General features: G+C 39.8%; 1 protein-coding gene across 3 annotated transcripts in view; it reads left to right on the top strand.

Annotated features, from left to right (window-relative positions):
• Positions 1-23,455, top strand: part of TENM1 (teneurin transmembrane protein 1) — a 911,501-nt gene that overhangs the window by 769,063 nt on the left and 118,983 nt on the right. For all 3 annotated transcript variants that reach the window (XM_061409574.1, XM_061409573.1, XM_061409572.1), the window contains 2 exons: positions 8,843-8,986; positions 17,887-18,136. In XM_061409574.1, the coding sequence (XP_061265558.1) occupies positions 8,843-8,986; positions 17,887-18,136 (394 nt within the window). The remainder of the gene's footprint in view (positions 1-8,842; positions 8,987-17,886; positions 18,137-23,455) is intronic.

Raw genomic sequence — 23,455 nt, 5'->3', positions numbered from 1 at the left:
TTCTAGAGACAGCTTATTTAATGTGACAGACTGGCTTGTTCAGGAGCTCTGATCTGCATCCATTATATAAATTTTGTCAAAATAATTCCCTCTGTCCGCCTGTGTCCGCATACATTATCAATATATAGTAATGCATTCTGCCTGGTCTTCATTTTAATTAAATTAAATTGCAGTGGTTAGGAGTCCTGGAAGTTCAGGAAATCAGCCATCCACCTTTAGTAGCACTGCTATAAACAATTCTACTTTTCTTCAAGGTTATTGGCAACAACAATTGCGTAATTATTTAGTACAGTAGTTTGGCAAGAAAGAGTGGTGATTCAGGAAGAACTAGACTTCCTAAAGGTTCATGACACAAAGGAGTCTGTCTAAATTGTGTTAGAAGAAACAAGGGAACATTAATGGTAATAGGTGCTAAGCTACGGTTGCTTTGTGCACACAAAACATCCCTGAGAACGATGCTTTAGTGTTCATAAATTTCCCTTCAGTAAAGCCTAAGCAGGCTGGGCAGCCACAAAAATAGCATCCACTGAATATTTTAATAGTAAATGGGTAGTGCTTTACAATTTGCAAAGTACTTTCACATACATTTTCTCATTTTAATCCTTAGAACATTCCTGCCTGGTAGGCATGGCACGATGAATGTGATCTTCATTTTACAGAGCAGAAAAGCAAGGTTCAGAAAGAGCAAGTGACTTGCCAAAAGACCTTTCCCAAGCAGGGATTCAAACTTGAATCTCACCATCCTGAGTTCTGTATGCCTTTCACTGCTGCCTATCTTCACTAAAGGGACCAATCCACCTTACCCAATTCAACGCCCCAGTGGCCTTCTGTCCAAGAAGCTAGCAGAGATAATAATCTTTCATCATTTCTCTCCACTTATAAATTTGTAATCATTAACTGAGAGCAGGGCTGTTTTATCCATTCAGCTTTTCAGTCGCAGCACCAAGGATATGAGTTTTTCAAGGACCTACAAAAATCTTTGCAACCTGAAAAATAAATTTATTGGCACCAAAATGTGCAAAGAAAACCAGAAAATCAACATTAACAAATTGTTTAAATAAATGTCTGCTAAATGGAGCATTATGTCAGCTTGTCAACTCCAAGTCAATTTTCACATTTAAATATGAAATGTGTTTAATGTTGGATATGAGTTGTACGTTGTATACATTTTAATATCCCTGATAAAATGTGAGATATGCCCTCCAAAGAGTACCTAGAGCTTACTAGGGTCTTTAAATGGCCCTAGTAAGTATTAACTGATGCTCCAGTAAGCACGTGATCTGTGTTCATTTCAAACTGCTGGTCACACTCAGTAGTAGAATACAAAATCTGTCTGGTGAGTCAGCCAGTATTTTTTTTAGTGGAATAAAATGAAATGGAATGGAATAGAACATAAGTGAATAGAATAGAGTAGAAAATATCAATGTAAAACTATTAAGAGAGTACTGTTTCAGAGTACTGTTTCAGTACTGTTATCAGAAAACTTTGTTTCACTTATACCTGTCCATATATGCATGTATCTTTCCATGTGTGTATTGGGTCACAATTAAATGACTTTCAAGCATAAGATTTTGAAAGCCATTGGTAAGGTAATATAGTCAAGAGATAGAGAAGTGAAAATGATTTGCCAAACCATATGATTTATATTTTTTAAGTCAGCATTCATGACTATTCAGGCCTCCCAGCCCCCTCTTCCAGCCCATCTCAGGTCATTACAACCATGTCTCTTTAAGATTAGGTGACCGTATATATAATTTATCATTCAATCCAAGATACTCTTGAGAGTGAAAAGGGATGCTGTTAACAATTGAATAACTGGACACTGGTTTTGGCCAACCAGGATATATGATACTTCTACTTCAAGGTTATCTCTAGCTTCCAATCCTTATATCTTAAATTCAGAGCAAATAAAAGCTTATCTATTTAAAGGACTTCTGAATCATGGGTCTTCCCCTTAACCACATAGCATGATCCAGTGTAGAGGTAAAAGCACTTGCTAAGTGAGTAACTGTGTTTGAGCTGTGGCTCTGCCATCTGCTACTTAGTCAGATGACCTTAGACTAATCACTTCACCTCTCTGGGTCTACTGTCTCATCTATCAAATTGGAGTAAATATATCTTCCTCGTGAGTTTTTGTGAGTCTTCAAATTAGGTCATATACACAAAAATGTGTTTAACTGTTCAGTGTTATGCAAATGTGAGATGATATTATTTTAAGGAGACCACGAATGAAAGTTCCAAAAGGTAGGTAACCCTTCAGGGTATGGGCTCTTTGACATGATGAATGATCACTGTATCTGCAGCGCTTAGCAAATCACCTGCCTGGCACATAGAGCTGCTCTGTGTAGGTCTGCTGACTCATTAAATAACCAGCCCCTTTAGAATAACCAGTCCATTTTCAAGGCGAATTTATTTCCTAAACCCCCTCCCAAAGAAAAATGCCTAAATACTGCTAGAAGATAGGAATCTTTTTTTCTCTCTTGTCCTGGGCAAGTGGTGAGGTGGTAGGGAAGGGAAAGGTTTGCTCTTCATTTGGTTTTGATGCACTAGCCAGATCACAGCTACCCTGACCTTCTTTCAGTCTTGCAGAGATACAAAGCCTCACCATCTTGCCCATATGCCACTCTCTGCCTAGAATGTTCTTCCCTGTACTTCATGAGATAAAGCCCTTCTATATGAAGAGGTTTCCCCTTGCCTTCCCTTTCCAAAACTTAAACTTTTGTTGCACTGGCTCATAGTACCCTGCACTTCCATACAAGCTATCACAATTTGTGTGTGCGTGTGTGTGTGATCTTATTTCATATTTGTTCCTCTCACTGGATTGTAAGCAATGTGAGCTCTGCTGGGGGGTGTGTTATCTTGTTCTGTCTTGTTCGTTCTCACATCCCCAGGGCCTGACAACACAAAAGTGAAAGTGTTAGTCGCTCAGTTGTATCCGACTGTTTTTCGACCCCATGGACTGTAGTGCACCAGACTCCTCTGTCCATGGGATTTCCCCATGCAAGAATACTGGAGTGGGTTGCCATTCTCTTCTTCAGTGGATCTTCCTGACCCAGGGCTCGAGCCCGGGTGTCCCACATTGCGGCAGATTCTTTACCCTCTGAGCCACTAGGGAAGCCCTGACGACAGGAGGTACTCATCAAATATTGCATATTTGTTGAATGACTGAACAAACAAATGCATAAGGACAGAGGCTAAGGTGGGGCCCTGAGCCTGACCGATTTAATGGAATGGTGGGCCCACCAAGGGAAAGAAGGGCAGTACCCAGGTCTCCAAAGGCACTCGAAAATGTGCCTGTGAGCTAGTACATCACGTTGCCTCTGTGGCACACAGGTCACCCAGGTTCCAGATTCCCTTTTTTGCAGCTAGGCTTGGGAAAGGCAGTCAGAAAAAAAAAAATTCATAAAGTGTCATTGTACATGACCTCTTGGCCTAAGTGTTGTGTGGCTGCCTCACCTGGATCCTTTTTACCTTTTCTACCTGTTCTTTCTCTTCATTCAACTACTTTGTCACTTTTAGCACTAGCATGTTTAAACTGGTAAGATATAGATCCTAAGTAAAATATTACCAAATCAAATCCAATGACTCATTAAAAAGATAGTACATCATAACCAAGTACTGTAGAGTATGTTTTAGGACCTCAAAGATAGTTCAATGTTAGGAAATATATTGCTCTAATTTATCACCTCAATAGATTAAGAGAGAAAACTATGTGAATATCTCCATAAGTGCTGAAAAGGCACTTGGTAAAAATTCATCACCTGATTCTGACACTCTTAGTAAGCCAGGAATAATAGATAAACAAAGCATTTCAGGCCACTGGGCAGTGTGTCAAATCGGGGAGCCTCTGGGGTCATCCTATCCTATGAGAAATCACTAGAGAATAGGAAAAAGTAGAAGTCATGCTGGGAGCAGGTACCCGATCTCAGTAGATAACATTTTATCTGTACAGTCTTTGTCTCTTGTGGCTATGGCCTTCACTTGGCTTGTTAGGTCTCTTATCTTTCATTGTGGTTTTACATGAATCTACTGTTTTAAAAGAATGGGATATATTTCTGGTTCTATTTAATCATTTCTTTCAGATAAGAAGGTTTTGATCTCATTGTTAGTTACCTTTTAAATGTGATGACATTATTTTTATATATTCCTTGAGTTCATGAAGGAAACATAAATTTCTCACACCATCAGACTACTTCTAATTATATATTGCCCTCATAAATGCAGCCATTATGAATTCTGAAGCCTTAGCCCGAAGCTGTTGAAAATCATCTGCTTAATCTTGTCATATTTTGCACATCAGCTTCATTGCATGGAATCTTTACCTTGGCTATTTAATGTCAATCTCCCATCCCAGCCCTTATAGGTGAAGGTCACCATCACTAAATTGGGTGTCAGGAGCACTGTGGCCCTCCACCTTCTTGTAGTCCCCACATTATACTAATGCTGCTGCTCTGATAAATAGAATGGGATTCAGTGACTATTTTTCTAATGTCAAATGGCTTTGAGGGAGCAAGCTGCAGTCTTTCTCTATAAGCCAGTAGAATAAAGCCTTCTTTAGAAGCCACTGTAATACTTGCAAGATGACTAACAGTGAAGTCAGAGCTGCAAATCCTATGACCAGAGGACAGAGTCCTCTACAAAAGTAGCAAGTCCTGTCTTGACAGTCAGTGACTCTTGGTGGAGGAAAATCCCATTTTATAACCCATTTATATAAATCCCCAAAATTTATATCTCTGTGTCGAGGTGAGGGAGAGAATACAGGAAGACAGAAATCCAGATGGAATTAAGAGTATCACAAGAGAGGCGGTCACTTGGTTCAGAGAAAGTATTCAACTGTATGAATGGCTCTTTCTCAACTGCCTTCCCAAAAGTCTACTCCAGCCTGGGACCACTACACCAGCCCCAGGGAAGTATAGTCCACCCTCCATCCCCACGTATCTCCACTCACAGCCAGACTAGTCTATCCTCTAGAGGTCCTCTGAAATGTTGGTGGATAATTATTCTTTCCTTCCTATTAAACACTAGTCTTCCTGATCCCCAGTCCGGAATGCCAGAGGCTGAATTCGTGGCCTCCACCCAGCTGTGTTGATGATCAGATGTGATAGGCACCAGGCCGCCGGGGAGATGGTAGTGGGTCCAGTCTGCTTATTTAACTAAGACTCAGCTGTCACAGTACCAGCAGAGTGTAGTGTCAGGGCTCAGCATTTTTGGTGCTAGCCCTGAGTAGCCCTTTTTTCCCCCATATTTCATTATATGAAAAAGAAAAGGCGTTCAGTGCATTACAGTCTGCTTTCACGAGAGGAAGTCTACGATTGGTTGCTACTGCATTTGCCAGTTCCTTGCGCATTTAGCGAGCAGCTCAACTCCATGGGGTGATTCGTCTGCCTTCTCATACACGGATTGCAAGTTCCAGGATTCTGTTCCAGTGGGCTGCTGTCAGAAAGAAACCTTGCCTTGTTACTCTGCGCAAGGAGCCACATACAAAAATATCCCAACACACAGCCATTCTCATTAAAGTCAGTTGGAATTTTGGACAAATCTTCAGTATAAATTATAACTTTATTAGCTCATAGAGCTTTCTCGAGAGAAAGTAAATCTAATAAAATTTAGAAGGAACTTATTAAGTGGCTGCCTTGTTGCTATTTGCTATGACAAGGGAGAAAAGTAATATAATTGTGGGGTGTGCAGCCAGTACTCTTTTTTGTTGTGGGCTAGAGAGCAATTCAGATAGGAGGAGGTGAAGAGGATGTCTCATTACCATTGTGCTGAGGATACTTAATAGAAGCATTTCCTGCCACAGAGTTGGGAGGATCTTTAACTGTTACGGAGATGGGAAAATCAGGCTCCAAACCACCATGAGAGGTCACCAGGGTACGCTACTTATTTGCAAAACTTGCACAATCACCTTCCGGAGAAGAGATTTTAGGGGCACATACCAGGCTTAAAATACACAAAAGGCAGATCCTGACAACAGTAGGGAAGGAGATGATGGCCCAGAGCTTGTAATTATTATTATGATTATTTATTAATCAAGACTTTTCAGTGTTGGCAAGAGAAGCAGAAACCATATTTTCTTCATACCAACATGGCCTGATTTTTCCAACGTGAGATATAGGGGTTTGATTCCCCAACTTGAACTGATGAAATACAATCTTGAAAGAATGCACTTTAGAATCATATAGTAAAATGCTAAAGGGGGACTTTAAGACCTGTCTAGTATAGGGACTTCCTTGGTGGTTCAATAGTTAAGACTCCACGAACTCCCACTGCAGTGGGTACGGGTTTAATCCCTGGTCGAGGAATTAAGATACCACATGACATGTGGCCCCCCAAAAAAAGAAAAAGAATTGTCTAGTACAGCAGTCTTTAATCTGATATCTTTATTTAGATTTCAGGAGGTCAGTGAACCCCCTAGAATTATATACAAAATTTTGTGTGCATATGTATTTTTCTAGGAGAAAGATCCATAACTTTGATCACATTCATAACAAAAGGTTCCCTGATTCAAAAGGGTCTAAGAACCACCAATTCTAGTCCATCCTCTCCCCCTGTCCTTTGTTACCAATGAAGAACAGAGTTGGAGAATCATATGCCTGCGACCATACAGCCTGTTAATCGCAGACCCAGAAACTAAAGTGTTTTCTGACTCTTAGGACTAAAATCAACTCTTTCCACTAGAGTTGTTTTAGCAAAGCACTGGGGCCATGATAAGATATTAAGGAGATTGTAGACAGCAATGATTTATGCCACATGTGTAACCTGAACTAGATTACCTGTGAGATCCTTGGCATCGCTGAAATTCTGTTTCTATCCATCTTCATAGAGAACACCATTGACACAGATGATCCCAAACTAATTTCCTCTTAGAAATCATTTCCATTTTGTCATTAGTCTTTCCTGCTCCCATTGATCTGCCTTGCTAATAGAGCTTGGTTAGGGCTAATACTAAAATAAGTTTGCATTCCAAGAGTCCTCACCAGCTGATGGCAGGGTAGAACAACATCCCCATCAGGACTAGCTACATAATTTGCAGGGCCCAGTGTTAAAGCAAAATACCCAGCCCTTTGTTTAAAATAGATTAAGGATTTCAAGACAGTGACAGCAGAGCATTAAGCCAAGGGTGGGGCCCTTCTAAGCAGAGGCCCCTGCGTGACTGCACAGGTCATACACCCATGAAGATGGTCCTGATCCCTGTTAAAGCTTAGATGGAGCAGAGACAAAGAGAAGTCAGTCTGTGGTTTACAGTGGCCACACATGACCCCCAAAGTTAGCGAGTGTGTATTCACAATCATAAGGAGTTGGCTTATCTATGTTTGTGCTTGCACACACACATGCTTGCCTACTGTTGCTCAGTCAGATCCAACTCTTCTGTGACCACCAACTCCTCTGTCCATGGGATTTTCCAGGCAAGAATACTGGAATGGATTGCCATTTCCTTCTTCAGGGGATCTTCCCAGCCCATATATTGAAGCCACGTCTCCTGCATTGTCAGGCAGATTCTTTACCACTGAGCCACCTAGGAAGCCCTTGTGCACACACACACATGCACACGTATATCAGTTGGACTAAAATTGCCTCTTTTCACCTAATGTCAAAATCCAAAACTTGTCTGCTTGAATTTTTCCACCTCGAACCTATTGTGCTGGCATTGTTTTAGCACATAATTTTCATTACCAGTTTTCATAACCAGATGACCAAAGAATAAGTGAGTTCTCCAGGGGCATCTGAAGAGTCAGGTAGAGTCAGGTACTCAAAAGGAAGGGCAGACAACCAGCTAGGGATATTTTAAGCTGCCAGAAAGGGGGAAAGGAGCTTCGAAGTATGCAGTGTAATGAGCTGATAGTCTCAGGCTTAGAACAATATGAGGACACAAAGCATTTTAAACTCAAGAATCAGAACTCTGGGGTTCCAACAGGTAAGCACGTTTGCCAACTGAGAAGATGGTTGGGTCTTGGTCTACTTGAGTTCTGCATGTTTCAGTAGAGCAAAGACACCCACGCTGGGCCATTCTGCACTTCCCATTTTAGCGGCATACTGGGGTTCCCAGCTTAATGTACAACATCTGTGCTTCAGGAGGGTTGAAGCCAAATGTTGGGTGATGTCCCGTTGGTTAGAAACCAAAATCTAACTGCACAAAGTGGAATTTACACTCGAATGGCTTGTAACACTCTAAGCAAACTCAGACTTCTCAGCAAACTAAAGGCCAGTTAGCATGGAAGAAAATAAAATGGGTGAATTGATTTTTATTAGCCTCATGTGTAGTGAGGTGTTGTATAAGTGACCCCGTACTCCAATGCCCACTTCCTAAGTGTATTTTGCACTCCAGAGAGATCAGAAGAAACTTTCCCTGCACTTCTTCTACAAAGGTAAAGAAAGAAATGGTATCACCACAGCTTAAGATTTCAGAGGGCTTATTTCTTCAATTTTACAACACAGCCTTTTACCCAAAAGCCCATACTGAAGCTCGATGTCCAAAACATACCTAATGACAGCCTCAGTGAGTCACTCATTCATGTATGTATCCAATATGCACTGACTGGTCATTTTTGGCTGCCCAGTGCTTCCAAAAGGTAAAAGGTAGTTGTTGTTGTTTAGTCACTAAGTGGTGTTTGTTTGACTCTTTGCAACCCCGTGGACTGTAGCCTGCCAGGCTCCTCTGTCCATGGGATTTCCCCAGGCAAGAATACTGGAATAGCTGGCCATTGTCTTTTATTAGTGGTCAAATTTCAACCCAAATCAGAATTCAATAGCAAATGTGGTATCCAGAGAATTATCAACTACTGCCAAAAAAGAAGCAAGTCTTTTTAAACATTCTAAAGCATTATTAACTCTTTGTTTGCAGTGTCTGTGGGATATGAATATGAAATGTGCCCAGACTTTATTCTCTGGGAGAAAAGGACAGTTATCTTACAAGGTTTCGAGATGGATGCTTCTAACCTAGGAGGCTGGTCGTTGAATAAGCATCATATTTTGAATCCTCAAAGTGGTAAGCACATTTTAAAATATTCATTAATATTGTTTTCCTAATGCTATATACATATATATGTAATATTTACTGCATAAAATTTGGAAAAGTATAAGGAAAAAATTATTTATAACTCCACCACCTAGAGATGACCACATTATATTTCTTTTCAAATGCAATCATCTGATTTCAAATTAGTGCTAGTCAAGTGAGACCTCTTCACAAAGTTTTCTATCATTACTGCTCTGGCCCAAATGATTAACCAGTTTATCCAACCTTGTAGCCAACTTTTAACAATTGGAATAATAATTGCTGTATTTCATGTGATCTAAAATACCATTGATTATAAGTATGTGTGTGATTAGTCGCTCAGTCATGTCTGACTCTTGCAACCCTGTCAGGCTCCTCTGTCCATGGGATTCTCCAGGCAAGAATACTGGAGTGGGTTGCCATTTCCTTCTCCAGGGGATCTTCCCCACCCAGGGATCGAACCCGGGTCTCCTGCATTGCAGACAGACTCTTTACTGACTGAGCTACAAGGAAAGCCCACGATTATAAGTATACCATTATTTTATGGAAAATACTGCCAGTTAAACAATGACACACATTGTTTGCAAGATACATGCTTAGTCCAGAGATGTTAAAATGGGAAGCATCTTAGAATTAATGCATCATATGTGCCATACAGTTTTCAATGGACTTTAGTGAACTCTGTCCCATTTTAAACACAACAACCCTGCGGTGTGGCCTTAACCTCATTTAAAAGGTCAGGAATCCAAGGCTGAGTCACATGACTTTCCCCCAGGGCTCACAGTAAGTGGCCAGAGCCATGTACTCTCTCTACACCAGTTTTTTTTTTTTTTTATCTGTATAAATGTCAGTATATGTAGTAAGAAGCAAGGGATAGAGTAAAGGGATAGCAATGGATAGTGGTGACAAAGAGGTAGGAGGAACACAGGGAAGAAGAGAAAGAATCTGGGGAAAGAGTACAGCTCCAGACTTGACTTAGTTTTAAGCCTCCTGAGTCCTGGACTTAGGAAAAGCAGGTCAAGCAGTGGAAATCCGTACATGCTCATCTTCAGTCGTTGCCTTCTTTGGATCACTTTTCCTGCTGTCACTGTCACCTAGTATGTAATTTCGATGTGAAGTCAGAAGAGACCACAGGTGGCCCTTAGCCCGTGCTTCTCTCAGACAAACTGATTTTGCTCCCCTGGTTATAAAGGCTTCATCCAAGTTCCTTCACCTCCTTTTGCTGGGAAACCTATCATTGGTGTTTCCACCCAGCATCATTTGAACATCTGCTGGTAAGTTTTCATTGTGAAATCATATTCCTTTTCATCTAAAGAGGCAGATTCTGAGCAGCCTTTAGTCAGATGTTGTCTTGGGGTAATTTCTCCAGGACTGGTGATGTGAACGTACTGAGACAACTATACCCTTCCGTCCTTGTATCCATCTGACCTTTGTGAAACAGCTGGCTAAAGCAGGGTTCTCTTTTAAGGCCATGAATTGACCAAGGCTAAGAGATCCATTTTATAAACACACCTCTGGTCTTATTCATGTGCACTGTAGTTGAATCAGCCAAGCCGACCAGCCCCACAGGCTAGGAACTTTTGATCACCTAAGCTAACCAGGTTTGCTTCAACCATAGCCTGAGACCACTGACCAGAGTTCCAGTGTAGGACCCTGGAAGGTGAAGGAATCCATTGCCATATGCCTCCCATTACATGTCCTTCCCCTCTTTCAAGGAAGACTCTGAATTCCCCTTCCAACTGTTTGCTTGTTTAAGAGCAAAGATTCAGGCACAGATATAAAATGTCAACCCTTTTTCTGTTGTCAAAAGGAGAATCACAGTTTCAAAAGTATAAAAATAAAAGGGCAGATGCCAGTTATTAAATTATTAGGTTTTTTGTTTTGATTTGAAAGAGTTTGACATTTTAAGCAGCCGTTTCTTTTCCACTCACTTTTATTGGCTGGTATGGATTGTCTCTTTCAAATGCCTGTCATTGACATTAAACACAAAGTGGGAATGACCTCAATCGAGCCAGTCCCCAGCTGTGTGCTCCCAGTCCTATATTCTCTTACCATTTGAGGCTGAAAAATTCAGAACAGATGGAAGCCATTCAGAAAGTTGGCTTTGGGGGCCCCCCTGATTTCCACAAATGTGTTCTTTCCACCTCTAATCCACCAGTAATTCATGTTTAGGGTAATAGGTATCAAGTTACTTCTGAGAATCTTTTTCACAGCTTTATTGAAGTATAATTTATACACCATAAAATTCACCCATTTTAAGGGTATACTTCAATAATTTTTAGTAAAGTGTGGAGTTCTGCAACCGTCACCACCACAGAGTTTTAGAATATTTTTATCACTCCAAAAGATCCCTGGTACTCACCCCAGCCCCACTAAATCTACTTTGTCTGTTTCTGAGAATTTTATCCTGAGAAAGAAACCTTACTTAAGACAGACTTATTTAAAGGAAGATTTGTTCATTTTATCCAGGGCTCACCAACCTCCAGGATCTAATGCCTGATAATCTGAGGTGGAGCTGATGTCATAATAATAGAAATTAAGTTGCACAATAAGTGTAATGCGCTTGAATCATCCTGAAACCATTCCCCCTCTCCCCCGAGTCCCTGGAAGAATTGTCCTCCATGAAACCGGTCCCTGGGGCCGCAAAGGGTGAGTTGATATTATCTTTATCAACTCATTTGTAGGCACGTGCCTACACACACACAGGACAGGTCATGCCTGCCAGGAAACAGGGCTGAAGCCAGCACTGCCACTGCCTTTCAGCCTGCCCTTGGATACCAGCACCTCTCTTGGGACATTTTGGGAGTCTAAACCCTACCCACAAAGGCAGTTTTAGAAGCAGGAATGATGAGTGTGAAGGAGCAGCTTTGAGAGGACCAATTAGAAAGCAACGCACTCTCCCCGGTCAGGTCAGACAGTCTTTTCTGACTGATTAAGGCCAGAGCCTAACTCTTTAGGCACCCTGCTTTTTTGATCTGAGACAGATAGCAGATTAGAAACAAGAATCTATCTTCCCCCAATTTCTTCTCACTGGTTAAAAAGACACCTGTAATTAAATTGGATGTCTGCTGCCATTCAATTCTGCAGTTTTTCTTTGCCTCCAAAATCATTATGCAGTGGGTAGTTTCTAGCAGGAAGTGTTTTCAGACCATTTGTCATTTCAGTTGCAGCAATTGTATTTACCTGACAATTAGCCATTGGTTGTTGAGCATTGTTTCCAAATATTATGTCTGATACATCAAGATGGTTCTTACTTTCACTGAAATTAACAAAGAAAACCAACTAGGAACTTGTGTTTTTCAATATTATTCCTTCAAAATACATCTTATTAGTGATTGCAGAGAGTACATATTTATTTCTTTTAAGATAAATCAGTTCTTTAAAATTATGCCAGTTGAGTATTTTAAATTATTAGAAAAAAACTATCCACGGTTCTAATTGGGTGTAGTCATCTGTCTGAAATAGATCAAGAATCTCCTTTAACTTAACCTCCAAGATAAGCCAGTAGTTTTTTGGCAAATGGTTTTACTGGGAGGGAAAGTAAATTTCCATTGATCACATTGGCATGTCTCCCAGTTTGTGTTTATATCCTCTCAATCAAGTCCTAAGAGAAATATTTATTGTGTCCCTTGTTGTTCATAAGCCTGAAAAATTGTTTCTTCTTTGAAATCAGTATAAAGCACCACCCACTGGCTTCCAAGGGGAATTGTATTTCAAACTTATTTATAAGCTTCAAAAGAAGTTCTGAGCAAGGTAACAGGAGGATATGAGTCATGTGTTTAGAAGTATGCTTAAATTATTATACAACAGACTTGACTTTTTGGCAGAGAAAAGGAAAACTTGAGGGAGAAAATATGCCATAGGCCCCCAGCCAGTGGGGTTTCTTTGTTAACTGTAAACAAAACACCCAATCCTTAGCAGGAAGTTGGCCTTCCTATAAATAATGTGTGTAGTCTCTGGATCATTTGATTCTGTTTTCAAAATGAGCATGTGTGGCAGAATAAACTGGAAAGGAGGCAGCAGTAATTGATCAAGATTTCCAGGAACATAAACAAATGTTTTCAAAGCAACCTTTTGCAGAAGAATTGGTGTTAAATCATTGTTGCTAGATGGTATGCCCCGGTTCTATGTAATGGAAGGTTAAACAGATTCTTGAAACAACAAAAACACCCTTCAAAATGATCTATTTTTCCAGGGCAATACAAAAGGGGTTTGCCCATTTTTGTTTTGATTGCTTCAGCTTTAAACAGGAATGGTAATTTCGGTACACGGGCACTTTAGTACCTTGCATGAAAGCAAGACATCAATTGTTGAGATGTAATCAGAAAGTACATTGCCTTATGTTTTATTTCCTTTAATCATTCTTCTTATTTGATGGAGTACTGGGCTTTCTAATAGAAAAGAGGAGTTTTCGAATTGCAGGCTTAGAAGAATGGTTTAGAATAGCCATCTTCAGTGTTTAAATTGCCAGGAGCCTGGTAATAGCATGTCATTTTGAAGGTAATTGTTAACTATATCATTATATTGATATAAAAAATGGATATCTATCTGTGAAAATAGATGTTAATAGCAAATCTGGTATTCCCAAGCCAATAATTGGAAATATTTTTGAATGATATACCCTGTAGTGCATTGCTGAAATACTGACATGCTAAACAATTGGTTTCCTCATTTATTGAAGAACATATCATAGTCTCATTGGTAGGATATTCAGTGAGCGATTATCAGGAGATTTCTTTTCAATGATGTTGTGCAACTATCATGCCAGTTCTCACTCAGTTTCTCCCAATTCATTTAAATTGTGATACTGATCACACTGCAATTAAGTGTTTTGGGGGAAATGAAATTCTATCCTATTAATCTAACTTAATTAACTATTCTAAATCTTGAGACATTTCTTCAGTGCCTAATAAAGTTATTAATAAAATTAATAAGAAAGTAGTGAGCCTCAAGATATCTATCTCATGGTTCTGCAATAAAAGAGCAATTTGTTGGGGCATAAGCTCATAGCTGCTCCTGCAGATATGTTGGGGGAAAAAAATAGCCAGAAATCACCTTGGGAAAGAAAGTAAAATTACTTGAGATTTGAAATCTAAAGCCTATAGAAGTATGGCATTTCTGTTTCCAGGTTCATATTTGGTGCCATGGCTTCGTGCATGTTTTACCCTCTTAATTTTTGCCAGTGACATTCCTATTTCAGAGTGATCAATGGTTTCTATTGTAGGACTGTGGGACCAAAAGTTGGAAAAAAACCAAGGGAGACATTTCAGGAAATGTTTAGGGAGAATAACAGGCAGTCCAAGGAGATAGATAGCAGGAGTCATAGGCGAAAAAATAAGACTGGACAGGATAGCTGCATTCATTCATTTGCTGTCAGCTGCTACAGCCTGACACACTGGCATGTCTTCTCACCACATGGATTTTTTTTACCTGCCCTGGCTCATTCTGGGCAGACTTGAGCTGTTTAGCATAGCAGTACTTGTTCCTTGGGTTTTCTGCCCAGGCTCAGCAGGTTCTCAAAATCATTGGGATTTGGACAAGGAAACTACAAGAGACTCAAAGCCTGTTTCCAACATTTATTGAGCACTTCTAATGACTTGGCCACAGGGATTGGCACTGAAATGCAGAAAAGAGTAAGACAGAGGAAGGCGTTCATGTTGTGATAGGGAAGATAGAGAAGTCATGAAAACTGTATCTTACATGTGGCAAGTGTCATAATAGAGCTATGGAAAAGAAACTGTGCATACTCACAGAGGAGGGAATAATAAATTCTTCCTGGACAGAGCATCCAAGGAGAACTGGGCTGAGCTTTGGAGGCTAGATTAGAGTTTCCCAAGCAAACAAAATGAGGAGGGCATTCAGGATGGAGGGACCGGCAAAACACAAAAGCAGAGAACAGAAGCGTGTGAAAATACTTGTGCATAGTTTGCTGTAGCTGAAACTCAGGATAAAAATGAGAGGGTAATGAGAGGGGAGACTGAAGAAGGAGACAAGAGCCAAATCATGAAGGGCTTTGTATGGCTTAATCATAAGAAATGAGCCCTTTATCCCATAAAGCAGGGGTCCCCAACCCCTGGGCCACAGATCAGTACCTGTGTGTGGCCTGTTAGGAACTGAGCCGCACGGCAGGAGATGAGCAGCAGGCAAGCGAATAAAGCTTCTCCTGTACAGAGTGAAGCTCCCCATCTCTCACATTACATCTGAGCTCTGCCTCCTGCTCAACAAACTCAATAAATGTAATGCGCTGAATCATCCCAAAACCACCCCCCATTCTCGCCCCCATCCATGGAAAATTTGTCTTCCATGAAACTGGTCCCTGGTACCAAAAAGGTTGGAGACTGCTGCCATAGAGGATATGGAACTACTGAAAGGTTTTAATCTACATATTGAAATAATCTTTATTTATTTTTAATTGGAGGATAATTGCTTTGCAATATTGTGTTGATTTTTGCCATATATCAACATGAAATAACCTTTATGGCAGAAATATGGACAATAGTTTGGAGATGGGTAAACACAGAAACCAAGAAACTAAGAAGTTAAGAAAAACTGAACTAAAGCAGCAGTAGTAAGAACAGAGACCATAGAACTGGTTCAATATATTTGAGGAGATAGTGGGGGTTTAGTAATTAATTAGGGCTAAAGAATGAGGAAAAGAAGAGCCACAGTGGTGCCCATATTCCCAACATGAGTAAATACATTCCTGGTGATACCACTCAGAAGATCAGCAGAGAACATAGGAGAAATAGCGTGGTTTGCGGGGTGGAGCAGTACAGAAAAATAATGAGTTCAGTCTTTTTTTCTTTCTCTTCTTTTTTTTTTAAATAATTTATTTAATTGGAGGCTAATTACTTTACAATATTGTGATGGTTTTTGCCAATACATTGACATGAATCAGCCACAGGTATACATGTGTCCCCCATCCCAAACCCCCACCCACCTCCCTCCCCATCCCATCCCTCTGGGTGGTCCTAGTGCACTGGCTGTTTCATGCATTGAACTTAGACTGGTCATCTATTTCACATATGGTAATATACATGTTTCAATGCTATTCTCTCAAATCATCCCACCCTTGCCTTCTCTCACAGAGTCCAAAAGTCTGTTCTTTATATCTGTGTCTCTTTTGTTATCTTGCATATAGGGTCATCATTACAATCTTTCTAAATTCTGTATATATGCATTAATATACTGTACTGGTGTTCTTCCTTCTGACTTACTTCATTCTGTATAATAGGCTTCAGTTTCATCCACCTCATTAGAACTGATTCAAATGCATTCTTCTTAATAGCTGAGTAATATTCCACTGTGTATATGTACCACAGCTTTCTTATCCAGGTTTCTTATCCAGGACATCTAGGTTGCTTCCATGTCCTGGCTATTGTAAACAGTGCTGTGATGAAATTGGGGTACACATGTCTCTTTCATTTCTGATTTCCTCGGTGTGTATGCCCAGCAGTGGGATTGCTGGGTCGTATAGCAGATCTATTTCCAGTTTTTTAAGGAATCTCCACACTGTTCTCCATAGTGGCTGTACTAGTTTGCATTCCCACCAACAGTGTAAGAGGGTTCCCTTTTCTCCACACTCTCTCCAGCATTTATTGTGTGTAGACTTTTGGATCGCAGCCATTCTGACAGGTGTGAGACGGTACCTCATTGTGGTTTTGATTTGCATTTCTTTTTTTTTTTTTAAGGGTTCAATGTTCAGTTTCCTTTAATGACCCCCATGATTTGCATTTCTCTGATAATGAGTGATGTTGAGCACTTTTTCATGTGTTTGTTAGCCATCTTTATGTCTTCTTTGGATAAATGTCTGTTTAGTTCTTTGGCCCATTTTTTGATAGGGTCGTTTATTTTTCTGGTATTGAGCTGCAGGAGCTGCTTGTATATTTTTGAGATTAATTCTTTGTCAGTTGCTTCCTTTACTATTATTTTCTCCCACTCTGAAGGCTGTCTTTTCACCTTGTTTATAGTTTCCTTCATTGTGCCAGAGTTTTTAAGTTTAATTAGGTCCCATTTGTTTATTTTTGCTTTCATTTCCATTACTCTGGGAGGTGGGTCATAGAGGATCTTGCTGTGATTTATGTCAGAGAGTGTTTTGCCTACTGAGTTCAGTCTTAAACCTGTTGAGTTTGGGGTACCAGCGGGACAGCCAAGTAAAGAAATGTAGTAGGAAATTGCATGTCAGGTGAGAACTCTGGACAGGAGAAAAGTTTCAACGTAGAGAGATGGGAGTTAAGTCATGAGAATGGATGAGATTTCCCAGAGAAAATGACTGCAGAGTACTTTCCAGCAGTTTCATAAGTCAGTATCTTTTATTTCCTGCACTGATGATAGTGAGATATGGTCCAAAAGAGGGGAACATTCAAGTTCTTTTCTCTTATCTTTGAAGTGCATTCTAGTAGTATGATTTCTTTTTACCAAAGTAGATTACCTTTCTGATTGTGTTCTGCTAGGTTAATATTAAAATTGACTGATCCTCCCTTTTCATAGTTGTATAGAGCAGGTGGTTTGAAGTCAGACAGATGTGCACCAGGCATCAGAAGAAAGTCAGAGATTGAAAACCAGCCACAGATGATTCAGAGAGCCCAAAGTGAACAGGAAATCATTAAAAGTTTGTCATTAAACACTTTATTGAGGCATTTAGAATCAACATTAAAGGGACTGGGTATATTATCCCATTTCATAGATGGACAAACTGAGGCAAAGTGTTATGCTGCCATTTGTTGTAGCTGTGCAGTTAAATAAAAGCTGGGGTGATGTGCTTCGCTCTCAGGTTCTTTTATAGCAAGCCAACGCTCCTTCCTGCTTTGAACAATGAGAGAGAATTTAAAATATTGCTGAGAATATGGTGTGGTTATTTTTTAATTCTTTTTTTTCCCCCTTGGATCTAGGAATCATACATAAAGGGAATGGAGAAAATATGTTCATTTCCCAGCAGCCTCCAGTCATAGCAACCATCATGGGTAATGGACACCAACGGAGCGTAGCCTGCACCAACTGCAATGGCCCCGCCCACAACAACAAACTCTTCGCTCCCGTTGCCTTAGCTTCTGGCCCTGATGGTAGTGTGTATGTTGGTGACTTCAATTTTGTAAGGCGAATATTTCCCTCGGGAAACTCCGTTAGTATTTTGGAATTAAGGTAAGTCTCCTCTAATCTCTGTGTTTGCTTAGCGGATAAGGTAAAAACAAGAATGAGATAACAGGAACAGACAAGGCATTGCATGAAGGAACAGAAAATGCAGTTGCCATATTGTAGTACCCAGCTGAGATGCAGGAATAGGGCCACAGACATAGGTCACCATGTCTACTCCCACTTGAAGAAACCCTTGAGCACTGCTTTGGAGAACCAGGAGGCGTTGACATGCCTGTATGTGTGGCCTTCCCTGAGTGCATTCCTGACGCTGATGTGGAGCTCCATTCTGTCACATGCTCAGGTAAGTCACTCAACCCCTGCTCTGCCCACGACAAAGACTGATCAAAAATACATAGTATTGTTTCTAGCAGGTAGGTGTTGTCAGAGCCAAAAACTACATTTTCTAAGTTCTCCAGGTCCAGTCTTTTGAAGTGGTCTGTTCATCAAAAGGAAAATGGCCACCTGTGTTTACACAACAGTTGAAGAAGGATTAGTTTTTTCATCCTTAAAAGCTCTGATCCATTGGAAAAAATGATTAAAGCATTCATCTTTAGACTTTCTCACTCTGTTTTAGGAATATTCTTGAAGGACGAAGTATTTTGACACCATTTGAAAGGAATTCATACCTTTTGGCACTGTCGTTCATATTTTGGAGTTACACAGAAATAACAACTAAAGAGACTTCGACTTAATCATCTTTATTTCTCCCTTTCTAAGGATTATTGTTGTTGTTCAATTGCTCAGTTGTGTCTGACTCTTTGCAACCCCATAGACTGCAGCATGCAAGCTTTCTATGGCAAGATTTTCACCATCTCCTGGAGTTTGCTTAACTCATGTCCACTGAGTCAGTGATGCCATCTAACCACTTCATCCTCTGTCTTCCCCTTCTCCTCCTGCCTTCAATCTTTCCCAGCATCAGGGTCTTTTCAAATGAGTCGGCTCTTCACATCAGGTGGCCAAAGTATTGGAACGTCAGCTTCAGCATCAGTCCTTCCAATGAATATTCAGGTTTCTAAGGATATAAGGCACAAATATATGTCCCCTGGAGTCCTAGAAAAGGAAAACATCCTCTCCCATCCCAAGAGGGATAGACAGATCTGTTTCCCCTCTCCTGGGTAAACTAATAGAGCCTTCTCCTAATTGGTTGTGACAGTTTTATCCCTGACACATGCCTTCAGGACATGAGGCTGAAAATTTCCCTATGTTCCAGAAAAATTTCCCTATGTTCCCTATGTTTATAGGGTGGTTGATGCCACCTTATAAACTCTTCCATAAAACAGTTCTTGCCTCAGGCATCACCTCATTGACCTGAAAAGTAGTGACCAAGAACAGTGACTGGGAGAATACAGACAATGACGGAGCAATGTGTATGCACGGAGCACAGTCAGGACCAGTCAAATCACATGAGAAGTCTTGGGTCATTTTCGTTTAACACTTATGATCACATAAGAGTGGAAATTTGAATACATAAGGACATTCCTCAAAAGTTTTCAAATTCTCATGCTTTCCTTTGGAATCTACCTCCCTTTTCTCAGACTGAGTCTTTCATACCTAGTTAGAGAACTCTTCTAGTCCCAAACCCCCATCCATTTTTCACATTAATTCACTCCAGTTTTAATACATTTCTTAATTATAATTGCAAACGCTGTCATAGAGAAAAAAGCTGTTAAATCCCTTGACTGATAAAAAAATAGACTGTAAAATTAAGATTTTATAAAGATAAAGCACATCTACAGAGTCTAAAGAGGTACTAATTCATAGCACCCTGCCCTAATCAAATGTTCATGTACCTTGGGATGTCATACCTCACAGGGATTTGTCATTACAAGCAGTGTATCCCTTTGGGCACCTACTTACTGGAAAATCAATGAAGAAGGCCATGATGATTGTAGCCTGGATTTGAAAATGTTTTATACAACATTCTACATTGTCTTCAAAATCCTAGGGATGCTCTGTCTACATGATGCCAAACATAAGTGGAGCACTGAACAATTCGTTCACCATCTGAATGTTTCCAGGCGTGCAGATATTGGCCCTTGCATAGAGACCTTGTCTGGCTGACCCCATATAGCCAACCCTATAAAACCTATGTAACTAGCTCCTATGTATCAATAGCTGCCTTCTCAGAGGAAAAAACCCATAGGATTATCTATAAAAACCAAAAATATTACTATAAAGAAAACCCAGCTAAATAGACTCCTTTCCCTTGTCATTTAAATGCAAATTTACCTGAGGTGGAGCAATTGTCATTCATTGAGAAGATTCTCTCTTGGTCAAGGGTCCTTAACAGTTCACAAATTTGCATTTTAGTCCAAAGTACCTATGACCTTCCTTTAACACAAAGTCATTTGAAGAATAAAATGGAATAACTTGGACCCTAATTGCAAAGTGATGTTCTCAATATAAGGAAAATTTTGTTTTGGACAGAGTGAAGTAGTTTCCAATCCCTGTCACTGCCACAGCTCTTCAAAGGCACAGGCGAGCACACACCATGAGCTCACACACCTAGGCTTTCACTTAGCGTGAGTCTGCCTAGCTGGCTCTTCTGAGCTGACAGAAGTTCTTCCTAACATTTTTCTTTAAGTTCTCAGACCTTTTTGAGAATCTGTTGAATGTTATGGGCCTTCTCCCCCAGAAATAAACACATTCACACAAAACTCAGCTGTTACATATTTTCGTTTTCTCCCCATATCTCCACTCCCCACCTCCCACCCTAGCAACTTATCCCTGTGGATGAAGCCCTTTCATAGACTCATGGTTAAGATTCCCTGCATTTCTTTCAAGGAGAAAAACTTATTCTTCCTTCTCTACTCCCAACACTCTTGTGAATGGCCATCAGATAAATAACCTGATGGAATATAAATATATAGACATGATCGTTTAGATGTAATTAACAGGTAACTCCCTATTTGATGATAGTCAAAACCATCAACCCAGTCTATGACAGCAAACATTATCTGTCATGTTTAATCAGAAACTAGTATAGTCCTTATTAGATTCACTTAAAAAAAAAGTATCCTAATCAGTAGTCTATTCTGTATACTTTGCATCTTTCACATATGATTGGTGAATTTATATATTTGCTTTATAACTTTTCCAAGTTTAAACTTTCTTGGGAGAAATAAGTTGACACAAGGTGGTTTTGCTAGCTTAATAACCATAATGTTCGTTGAATTCTACTTTATATATAGAGAGAGTTAATTTTGTACCAATTTTTGGTTGATGTTAAATCAATTAATTTAATCGCCCCCCCAGCGCATATTAGTCATTTTATTTGGTTGAGTCATCTGTTTCCTTGGAAACACAGACTATATAGAGTCATTATGTCAATTGGTTGCATTTAAAACTGAGTGGAAGAGCAATATTGTCAATAAGTTATTACAGAAAAAAATAGAGAACATTCTAGATCTTCACTCTCTGTCAGGTTATTCATTGTATAATTTAACTACTCTGTTTTCTACTTTTGTATCTATAGAATTGTCAATTTAGTATTTGAGCATCCTCTTACATGTCTTATACAGTTTAACCTGTTTTAAGATCCACAAATGTGTAGTTATCTGCCCAGTGTTTGATGACATCTTGAGAGGACATAAAGCTTGCCCCTACTGGGTGCCCTTCTATATTTCCTTCTCTTTCATCTTCTTGTTCCATTTTGGGCCACATTGAACAATTCTAGATGCCCCTTGACATTTCAAAGACTGGCAGACTATAGATTTTTCCTCTCAGCTCCACTGATCCAAACTGTCCCCAATTGAGTTTCTTTCATCTGACCTCAAAAATAATTTCATTTTCATTGGTGGATGATCATTTATTTCCTCTAGCTGATCCCCCATTGGCTGAATGGGGAGGGTACAAAAAAGTCAGTTATGTCATTATTATTAGCAACATGCCGAGATCAACAAGGTTATTTCTTGTTATTTAAGCATACAGTATCCCTTTGCCTGTTTCCTGCAGATTTCATCTGCACATATACATCTCAGTGCTTCCTTCCAGTGGGAAATGAAGATACAATAATAAAGAAGGGAAGCTTATAAGATCATGCAATTAAATCTGCGGGAGTCTCAAAAATACATTCTGTGAAGTTTTTTTTTAAGATAGATTTATGAGATAGCTTAGGTTTAGATATCCCTAGTGCTTTGCTTCTCATGTTAAAATTTTAAACACACATACACACACACATATTTCAGTAACTAAAAAGTGATATCACAGATTTATGAGCTTAGTGATAGAAGAGTCCATAGAGGTGTCTGGTAAAATGTAGTGTGCACTGCATCCCTGACGGTTGATCATCTTTACTTTGTTTATCCCTCTCAATAACAGAAAACTTACTTATCTCACCCAACAACCCACTGCATCTTTGGTATGCTGTGTTGAAAATTCTTCCTTATATTGAGCAAAAATCTGCCTTCATGAAACATCCACTCAGTAGTGGCAAATGTTTACATCTAAAGTACAGAAGCCACTTCCGTCATTTACCTGAGAAGCTTTCAGAAGTGTTAAGATAGATTATCATAGGTACCTGAACTTTCTCTTCTTCATTCTCAGCATCCCCAAATCTATCAATTGTTTCTCATCAATTATGACTGTCTCATCTTCCTTTGATTATGACCTCAGAGTCATTTTTCAGTTTTCTAAAACTCACATGGGTTATTATATAAATAAAAACAGGAGACACCATATGAAGTGCTTTGTAAGAATTTAAATATGAGTATCCTCTTGCTCCCCTCTCATCTTCTAATTTCACAAATCTATTAAGCATAACTGGAAATTATTTATTCTTTGTAAAAACCTCATGCTGTATTGTTCAAGATGCCCTGATTCTCCAGATATTTGTTTTGTCCTTCCCTTAAAAATGAAAAAAAAAAAAGAGCCTACCAAATGCTTCTTGGTGCCTTGAGTAATTTGGACTTGACAAATGTCAATGTGACATGAAAATTTTCTCTTGAGATTTTACTGTTTCTTTCACAGTGACTAGTTAATATTTCCTACATTGTTGTTAGTGCTCAACTCCTGTCTTTTACTGGAGATTGGGTAGAACTTGAATAGCACCCATTTAGGGGCAGTTAGCATGATGAAGGACAGTAGAAGTTGTAGAGAGCTCTGCTGAAGGAACAAATGGAACACAGACTTTAAGGGCCCTGAAAATATCTGAAAAATGACCAAGAACCTTCCTCTCGTCAGCAACACTGGAGTTGCAAACAGAGAAACAGACTACATATAGATGAAATAGGTGGTTAGCTTTCCAGTTTAGTCTCATGTATTAGCATTGTCACCCAAAAGCTCCATTTACCTCACACCCAAAACATCTTTGCTGACCTTCCAAGG

Source organism: Bos javanicus, chromosome X, assembly GCF_032452875.1.
Source record: "Bos javanicus breed banteng chromosome X, ARS-OSU_banteng_1.0, whole genome shotgun sequence".
Lineage (NCBI taxonomy): Eukaryota > Metazoa > Chordata > Mammalia > Artiodactyla > Bovidae > Bos > Bos javanicus.
This window is presented reverse-complemented; position numbering and strand designations above follow the sequence as displayed.